The 10,216-nt window shown below is 43.3% G+C and overlaps 1 protein-coding gene across 1 annotated transcript in view; it reads left to right on the forward strand.

Moving 5' to 3' along the window:
* BMP2K (BMP2 inducible kinase) overlaps positions 1 to 10,216 on the forward strand; it is a 162,805-nt gene that overhangs the window by 130,467 nt on the left and 22,122 nt on the right. Inside the window, exon 14 of the mRNA XM_066574245.1 lies at positions 4,135 to 4,295. Within this exon, the coding sequence (XP_066430342.1) occupies positions 4,135 to 4,295 (161 nt within the window). The remainder of the gene's footprint in view (positions 1 to 4,134; positions 4,296 to 10,216) is intronic.

Here is a 10,216-nt window from a genome sequence, read left to right on the forward strand (position 1 = left end):
CATTAAAATCCATTCTGTCTGGAATATATTTCATGCACTGGTAATTTTGCAGTATACAGTGACCCATCCTGCTTCCCTAGTTACATATAGGGAGAGACATGCCAATCAAACTAAGCCGGGCAGAGAAAAGTCAGAAGGGAAGTTAACCTGTGGACCCTTCTCCCCGTGCCCAGAACATTTCAGAAGGTTTAACGCCAGAAAACTGGTGTTGAAAAGTTGCAAAATTTGTCACAATGGCTGCTTGCGCAAAAATGTTTTGGCTTTTCAGCCTTCTGCGATGACCTTGCCACAGTTGGGGAAAGTGGGAGTGGTTTGCCAGAGAGGGCATGGCCACCCTGTACCAACATGTTTATGTATAATTTATGCCAGGCATGTATGTGAACGCACACGGATCTGCCGGGGATGCACTTAATACATGAAGAGGCTCTGGGGAGAGTTACTGTATATTCCGGTGTATAAGACGACCTTTTAACCCCGAAAAATCCGCTCTGCAGTCGGGAGTTGTCTTATTCGCTGGGTATACAGTCTTCCAAAAAAAAATTAATACTCCCCTCCCGCGGTGCTGCTGCAGGCTGTCTTTTCCCTGTGCACGCCGGCAGAGCATTGCTTTCTGCAAGCTGGACTTGAATGCCCCGCCTCCTGTAAGCTAATGCTCTGATTGGCTAACTTAGTCTGGTGTTAGCCAATCACAGCCATTTATGACGTCATTGAATGGCTGTGATTGGCTAACGCCAGACTAAGTTAGCCAATCAGAGCATTAGCTTTCTGGAGGCGGGGCATTCAAGCCCCACTTGCAGAAAGCAATGCTCTGCCATCGTGCTCGTGGAAGCGAAAGCCTGCAGCAGCGCCGCCGGAGGTTAGTATTCTTTTTTTTCTTTTTCACACTGTATTCCCAGCATATAAGACGGAAAGTCGGGGGTCGTCTTATATGCCGGAATATACTGTATACTAAGCCCATTGTCGGAAATGCTGGGCTTTAGTACATTTCTCTTTAAGCTTTCTCTGAGATGCCGGAGTGTTTCAGAGGAATTCCTAGTGCTTTATACAGAAAGCGCCAGTTCCTCCTTCATGCTGGTTAGGGCATCATGAATCTAATGATGGGTTCCCGTTACCACATGTGGATTTCAGTCTACTCTGAAATGGGTGAAATCCATGTAAAAACCCAAGTGAACCGTGTCATTGTTTGCTCATTTACTTGGGCAACCGATTTTTAGCTACGTGTAAAAGTAATGTAAGGCTTACAAGGCCGCTGTGGAGAAGATGACGTCTCCTGAAAGTGAACACAGGTTTAACCCCTTCAGTGGCAGGTTTAGGTCGTCTTCAGCACATTTCAACACTTATTTTTCGGAGATTTTCCGGGCGTTCCACTAAAGGGGTTAGAAGTAGGTAAAACCGTTAGGTTAGACTCCAGCTGAAGTGGAACACCAGAACATTTCTGGCTACGGTATAGGTTTGTAATGAGGATAGATTAAACGTTCTCTGTCGACAATCAAATCCGTCATTTCTTCTCCTCTGCCATCCATAAATCATGGCTGACAATGAGGGAAGTATTCTGTGCACAGCCTGTACTTGGCATTACACCTTCTGAGTTATGAAGTAGTCTGACTGGTTTTGCAGGGTTTATTAGGTGCATTAGGATCAGTTTATATGTGGTTAATACCAGAGCTTAAATATCATTAATGTTTATAGGTGATCTGGCAGTGAAATGAGTAACAAGCAGAAAAGCCGTAACTGTATAGAAGCTACAGGATAGTAACACGGAAAACACAACTTATGCTATTCATACAGGCCATTGCCAGCTTTCTGACCACCACTGATGGTGCTGAACGCTTGTACAAGCTACATGGCCTGTCTGTGGTATTTGGTTTACGGACGGTTTTATTAGAGTCCATTAACCCCTTAAGGGCATGGCCTATTTTGGGCTTAAGGACGCAACAATTTTTGGCGGATTTTCTTCTCCGTTTATCAAAAGTCATAACTTTTTTATTTTTCCGTCGACGCAGCCGTATGAGGGCTTGTTTTTTGCGTGGCGAACTGTAGTTTTTATCGGTGCCACTTTTGGGTACATAGACTATATTGTAAAACTTTTTTTTTTTTTTTTAATGATAACAGGGAGAGAAAACGCATCAATTCTGCCATAGATTTTTTTTATTTATTTTTTTACAGCGTTAATCATGCAGCATAAATGAGACATTCCATTTTTTCTGCGGACCGGTACGGTTACAACGATGCCAAAATTCTTACATTTTTTTTAGGTTTTCCCACTTTTCTGCAATAAAAACCCTTTTTCTGGGTAATCTTTTTTTTTTTTTCTAAATTGCTGCATTCAAAGTCCTGTAACTTTTTTATTTTTTGATATACGGCACTCTATGAGGGCTTATTTTTTGCAAGACAAGCCGTAGATTTTATTGGTACCATTTTGGGGTACATACGGCTTTTTTGATCACTTTTATTGCGTTTTTAGTGAGGCAAAATGCTAAAAATTAGCATTTTGCCTCAGTTTTTTAGCGTTTTTTTAAGCGTTTTTTTCCGTGCACAGTCAAAAGCATGTGCAACTTATTGTACGCGTCGTTACGGACGCGACAATACCAAATATGTGGGATCTTTTTTTTTTTTTTACCTTTTTTTATGCTAATTTGAGAAAAAGCATTAAAAAATGGGTTTTTTTACTCTTTTTTTTTACATTTTTTTTAAATTCTTTTTTTAATCTTTGTTTTTTTTACACTGTTTGTGTCCCTCTGAGGGACTTTAACCACTGCCCTGATGATCGCTGGTATAAGGCATGGCAGAGCTACTGCTCTGCCATGCCTTATCGCTTGTACAGCGATTATAGGCATAGGCAATACAGGACGCCAGTGTCTGGCGTCCTGTTGCCATGGTGACAGGCCGGGCTCTCGCGATGACATCGCGAGTTCCGGCTGGAGACACCCTCTGTGAACTCTTTCCCTGCCGCGATCTACTTAGATCGCGGCAGGGAAGGGGTTAACAGCGGGGGGCGCATCTCCGATGTCCCCCCGTTGTTGCAGCGGGATGCCGGTTGTGACTGACAGCCGGCTCCCGCTGCGGGATAGCGCGGGATCATATGTGATCCCGCGCTATCTCCAGGACGTAAGTTTACGTCCTGTTGCGGGAAGTACCATGCTGCCAGGACGTAAACTTACGCCCTGCAGCGGGAAGGGGTTAATGGCCGTCTGTAACCTGCTGTTGAAATCATGGGACATTTTGAAGACTTATATGGAAATTATGTTATGTCTCAGCTACAGATTCTCACTTTACAGTGTGCTGCAAAGGAGCATCTGACCCAATGTACAAAGTCTGTGTACTGAACTCCAGCCAACATTAAGTTCAGACTTTGTGCACAATTTCACATTTTAAAACTAATTAAAAAATAACTTTGAAAAACTTTGCTTCGCTGTTTTGCGCTAATTAGGTCGCTCTCTCCATTCAGACACACGGCTACTTTTAGCCTGGATTCACACAGGGCGGATTTGCCGCGGAAATTTCGTCCGGAATTTCGCCGCAGCAAATCCACCTGTGGCTGCTAATCCCAGGATTAGCCAGCCATGTGGACGAGATTTCTCAGAAATCTCGTCCACATGGTATGGCTAATCCATCGTGGCTTCGCCGGGCGGAGCATGCTAATTCTTTTTTTTTTTTTTCCGCTGCGGCCGTGCTGTCCATTTATGGGAGCGCCGGCTGCAGCGGAAAAGTGTGCAGCCAAGCTGCTTCAAAACCTGCAGCTAGGTGCAGCGGAGTTTGAAGCAGCGCTTTCCCGGCGGAAATCTTGCGGTTTTTCACTGCGGCCAAACCGCGGGATTTCTGCCAGAAATACGCCCTGTGTGAACCCAGCCGTAGACCAGTTTGCCGTTTTAGGTGGATTCACGTGGGCAGTTTATCGGGCACAAACGTTAATTTTCCTGATAGCTATTGGCCCATGTGAATGTGCAAAAGATCAGCCGGTGAACGAGCGGGCATTGGTTCAGCTCTGGTAAGAGCGGGCTTATTTACAGCCTATGTAACATGCACCTTTAGCTCCATTCCACCGTCAGTCATGTGACCTAACACAAATTATTGCAGGTCTGAAAAGAGTAAAATCACAAGCCTCTATACTCACTGTATTTGTCGATGTCTCAGATCTGCAGGTATTCTAGAAAAGGAACCCCCTTCTAGCTTACCGAAACAGAACAGCAACAACCCCCCGGACATGTCGGGCTGGAATCCGTTTGGTGATGATAACTTCTCCAAGTTAACAGAAGAAGAGTTACTGGACAGGGAATTTGACCTCCTGAGATCAAGTAAGGGGACCTTGAAGGCTTAATTTGCTTCACAGTAAATTGGACACACACAAGTCTCAGCCAGAATTTGCCCTGACTTACGGACCAACATTAAACACACAACTTCTTTCTCCGTATCTGAGGGGCAGCATTGTGTCCAGGTTGGTTAGGAGTAAAAGACGTGGGAAAGGGCTGGTTAAGAGAAGACACTGATTATAAAGAGGAGACTTTTAGGTCTCTTACTTATTTTTTTTTATTATTATTATTGCTTTTACATCATTTTTACCTCCTTCCCTCGGACAAGTGATGCCCTATGATGATGCCTGAAAGAAGAGTTGGCCCCTTTTCACATTTCGTTAATGTTTGCAAGGCCCTCTGATAAGTCTCTGCCTGTAAGAGTCACTCTTCATGTTCCATAATATGTTAAATAAACCTGTTCATCTGCTGTTTTGTTTGGTTTTGCTTGCCTACCGTAGAATCTTCTCTAATCCTTTTATCCTAGGCTGATGAATAGTTACGTCTGCTGTCTCACACAATCATATAGTTTGCAAGTAACTTCTGACAAAAGCCAACCCTGTCTGATGCCTTCACCTGTCTGTATGTTCCTCCTCACTAACCAGATCGCACCCAACTTGCATGAAACTCTCTTTTCTTAAAGTGTAAGTCATTAAAAAAAAACAAAAACTTTTGCCCTATCCGAAACGTCAGAAGTTTAAACTTTTTTTTTTTCCTTAAAGACATACGCTGTAAAATGTTGGCTAGTAAAAAGCATGAGCAAAGCCTATAATTAACACATACAGTATGGGGTTTTAAAGGGGGCGCCTGCCAAAATACATTGTAACAGAAGTCTTATCAATATGACATTGAGAGAAAAAGAGAATGTTTTTGAGTACGGACCCGCCTCCCTGGTCGGCCTCTGCTTTAATTTCCGTGGCGATTCAGCTTGGGTAATCTCACACTGACCTACTGTGAGGTATTGTTATTCCTTGCGGGGACCAGCCTGAAATCGGATGTCCTGTTTGTTACCTTTTTTGGTACCCCTCCAATATGATCTAATGTTGATTATAGTTGCCTAGTGCCGCCATCGCTATACGCTTCACAAATAGTACACTGTGGGCTGCTTAAAGGGTTTGTCCAGGACAAGAAAAAAAAAGTCTGTTGTCTTCCCAGAAATAGGCCAATGTCTGTCCATTGGTCGTGTCTGGTCTTGTATCTCCTCTCCATTCAACTGAATGGCATTGACCTGCAACACCGCACATAGACCATGGACAGACATGGCGCTGTTTCTGAAAACACAGCAGGACCTTTTTTCTAATCCTTTAAAGGTGTTTTCTAGGACCTTTTCGTTTTTTCATTAATCAGAATTCTGTCTCCTGTCCATAAACTTTTCAATATAATGGTCTTTTTTTTTTTTAACTTATCGATATCCCCAAATACTATTATCCCCAAATACTATGGGCAGTCACATGGTGCGCCGCTGCAGAGTTTTGACATCTGCTGCTGGTATGACATCCACAGCCTCTTCTTTCCCTCCTGTCCGTGAGGTCATTTCTTATGGAGGACGTTTGGGCCCAGAAGTACCTCTGGAGGGTTGGGCCTAGAAGTAGCTTGGCACTCGCGGTGGAGGGTCAGCTGACTGCTATGCCACTGCTAGGTCTGATGGATATTGTAGTAATAAAAGAAGGGTTCCGATCGATGAGATGAAATTTTTCACTTTTGAAACTTTTTTTTTTTTTTACACAGTCATGTGATCAGTTCAAAATGTTTAAAAATTACACCTTTTTTTACTACATTATTAGGTCAAGAGGTGGACAGTCGGACAGTGATTTCATGTAGGCTATATGTTTGAGAGGAGAACACACATCTCTTTCCTACAGTATGGCATAAAGTATCAGTGGCGAAATGTCAAATGTCTTACTGGACGACGAAAGAAATTGGACAAAATATCCTGAAACCCCTAAACGAGCGCTGTGCCCCTTCGGCTATCCTTGTTCCTTGTCTGCTCTTCTCGGCAACTGAAGACGGACGCATAAGATGTCTTTTAGAAGTCTATGCATCAGTCTTCAGCTGCTGAGAGGACCCGACTAAGATTGATGGCAGCCGAAGGGGCTCAGCACTTGGGTGAGGTTGTCCTCCCCTTCATCTCAGTGATCAATGGGAGTCTGAACACTTGGTCCCTCACGGATGAAAACTTTTGACATGTTGCCCTGACTGTATTTTTTTTTTTTAATTACATTTACCGTATATACTAGAGTATAAGCCGAGATTTTCAGCACATTTATTTGTGCTGAAAAAGCCCCTCTCGGCTTATACTAGAGTGAGGTAAAAAAAACCAAAAAAAAAACCCCGCAATACTCCCCTCTCAGCCGGCGTCTGTGTCCCCGGCGCAATGGTCTCCCCAGCGGTGCGGCAAGCTGCTTCAGACTTCTCCCCGCTGTCATCCCCCTTGCTCAGCTTTGAATTCCCCCCGCCGTTAGCACTGTATAAGTAAGCGCTGTGATTGGATCAAATCACAGCCGGCACTCGATCATTCACAGCCATTCAGTGAATAACATCACAAAATGGTAGTGATTGGTTTATCGAGCGCCGGCTGTGATTGGCAGGCGCTCGATCCAATCACAGCGCTTACTTACACCGCGCTGACGGCAGGGGAATTTAAAGCCGAGCAGGGGAATGACAGCGGGGAAAAGTCTCAAGCAGCTTGCCGCACTGCCGGGGACACAGACGCTGGCTGGGAGGTGAGTATTGCAGACTTTTTTTTTACCTAGTATATACTCGAGTCAATAAGTTTTCCCAGTTTTTTGTGGTAAAACTTATTGACTCAGCTTATACTCGAGTATATACGGTACTCTATAAATGGAGCGTTGCTGCTATTTCCTGTTGGACGAGGTGCTGCTGTTTAAGGAAAAATGATGAAGTTGGACTCCCAGCAATCCTAAAGTGGTGGCATATCCTATGCCATCAGTATAACATACCAGAGACTTACCGGTTAATACATAGCATCTGTGGTGCTCTTGTGAAATCAGGGGATTGATATCCATTATCCATGCTAGTCTATTACAGGGAACAGTTATCTAATCTCCCTTGATTCTGCTTCTGGCTTTTTAGCAGTTAACATTTAAAAGAGCCGTCCTGTAAAAAATACTGTTTATAGCTACATCCAGCCCATAATTATAAAGCTTTCTTGTATTTTCACATATCCAGATATTCCAGGACTAATGTCAGAATAGCGCCACCTGCTGTTTCTATTAAGGAGGTTTTCTGTGGCCGGTCCACCTCAGTAAATGCTCCAAGGTGGAACATGTTTTGCTTCTATGCAGTGGTGGAGAGAGAAGCTGGAGGATACAATAGGGACAGCAGGTGGCGCTATTCTAACATTAGTCCTGGAATATCTGGAGAATATTACACAATAATCACATTGGAGAGTTTCTTATATCCTCTAGGATCCCGTGGTCTAGCTGATCTTTGGCAGGAATGTGTACCTTTTTAGTTAAATTTTATTTAACCTACATAGGTCCAGAAGTCTGAGGTTTCTGATGCAGAGCCTCAATTCTTCCCTATTTAACTTTACACAACTATCCAGTAGAATAATAACTTTTTGTCTGCAGCTACTATTTAGAGTTCACTGCATAGGGATTTATACTGTTCCCATTAACCCTTTCCAGTCCAGTGTCAGACCTCGTCCAGCACTGAGATTTCCCTGCATAGCTTCAAGGCCGGGGCGAGGTCCAGCACATGTTTCTAACACTATGCAGAAGAGAGGTCTGATGAAGCTTTCTCCTGCATAGTGTAATCAAACTACTAATGACCACTTATCAGTGAGTATGTATGTGAGTGCTTCTCATGCCCCTGGTGATGTCATCGCTCAGCCCCTGGTGACGTCAGCGAAGGTTTTACAACATATATAAAATACAGAGTCTGACCGACAGAAGAACAACACAGTTAGGGCTCTTGGAAGGGGAGGACAAAAATAACAAAATGAGAATGCAACTAAGCTGTTATTATCTCAGACACAACTCAGCAGTCCTGATAGAAGACACTGACCTACCTGCACCACAGAGATCCGGTGGTCTGAAGGACCTGTGGTCACATCACTGCTGTGAGAGGAGCCAGGCTGTGTGTGTAATGTGTGGTAATCAATATGGATGTAGTAGACCTGTGTGTGTGATGTGTGAGGATCATAATGGATGTACCACGTAGCACAGCGGTGTGTCGCCACAAACACTTGTACTATAATTTCCTAATAATTACTACTCTAGTATACATATACAGAACAGCCTCCAAGATAGGAGCTCTCTCCTGTATAGTGTTAGAAACATAAATGCTGAAAACTTTGCGTGCAATTATAGGATGTCTCTATGGCAGTGTACCCCAACTCCAGTCCTCAGGGACCCCAACAGGTCACGTTTTCAGGATTTCCTCAGTATTGCACAGGTAATGTAATTATTGTCGGTGCCTCAGACATTACCACCGGTGTTCTTACCATAGGATATCCTGAAAACATGACCTGTTGGTGGTCCCTGAGGACTGGAGTTGGGGAGCCCTGCTGTATGGCACTGTATTACACAGATATCTATCTATCATTAGAGAAATTAAATAAAATCATCATAACAGTGGTCGCAGAACAAAGGATTAGCATATATGAATACATTAGGCTCCTTTATGTGACTTTCTGTAATAAGTTGTCGTGCGTACGCCTGAGGAATAACACGATTTCTGACCAATATATACCTTGTAGTAATTTTTCTTGCAGTTTTCCCGTCTGAAGGCTCTATTTTTGTCTCCGTTTTACCTGAGTTAGTGGATAGTGACTGGCTGCTAGGATGTGTAGCATACATAGACAGAAAGAAAAGGAGATTCTGCTCCCTTCTCTCTCATATACAGAATAGCAGCTTTTAGAGCAGTACTGAGCAGTGTAGATGTGAATGTAGTAGCTGGGAGATGATAGAATACTACTAGCTGTCTACTTCTCTCTCACTCGGCTTCTCCCACCTCTCCTCTCTATTGAATTCAATGAACGGCATGTAATTGGACTTGTCAGTGAGCTCTCAGTGCAGGTTAGCAGTTTTTCAGAGTGAACAGGTTAGTCTCTGTTCACACCTCCAATAGAAATTTTGGTTTTCTGTTCAGTCATTAGAACAAAAAAATGACAATTGTTCCAAATCTATCACATGACCTACACCGATGTCACCCGACGGAACCCACTGGCTATGAAAACCTCCGTCAGTAACTCTGAGCAAAGATGTGAATAATAAACACGTAAAGTATTGATGTCATTTATGAAAATACCGTCATAAGCCGTTACCTACCGTATTACTTGCCACTGCAGTACAACCCTGCGGCTGCATGCCCACATGACGACGTTTCTGCAGCTTTTGTGAACCACAGTAAAAAAACACTTTAAATAAGAAACGTGTTTTTTAAAAATCGCATATGTTTGTGAAACAAAAGAATGTGTATTTAAACCAAATTTTTGCGCGTTTTGTACGCTTATTTTTCCCGTGGTTCACAAATGTAACAGAAATGTCATGTAAACCCCGCCTGAGGCCGCTCTCTCGCCCAACGCATTTTGCAGCATTTCAAGTGCCACTTTAAACACTGTACAGCGCCTTCATTGACTTCAATGGGTCTTCACAGACCAGCGTTTGAACGACGCGAGTGTTGAGCACGGTCTGCTTTATTTTCACCCGTTTAGGCACTTTTTAGCGCACCTCATGACCCATTTCTATGATGGGGGTGTGTTAAAAAATGCTATTGAAAGCTGTACAATCAAAAACACCGCTCAAAATTATGGTAAAACAAAAATGGTGAACTGTATAGTGTGGAAACGAAGTATATCTGCTGTTCACTATTGTGGCCACATGATGGCAGCAAACTAAATCACATGTATCAAATTAACTTAGTATTTGTACAACGAAGATCATCATGATTATGAATGTAAA

The sequence above is a fragment of the Eleutherodactylus coqui genome, chromosome 7, assembly GCF_035609145.1.
Source record: "Eleutherodactylus coqui strain aEleCoq1 chromosome 7, aEleCoq1.hap1, whole genome shotgun sequence".
In the NCBI taxonomy this organism is placed as follows: domain Eukaryota; kingdom Metazoa; phylum Chordata; class Amphibia; order Anura; family Eleutherodactylidae; genus Eleutherodactylus; species Eleutherodactylus coqui.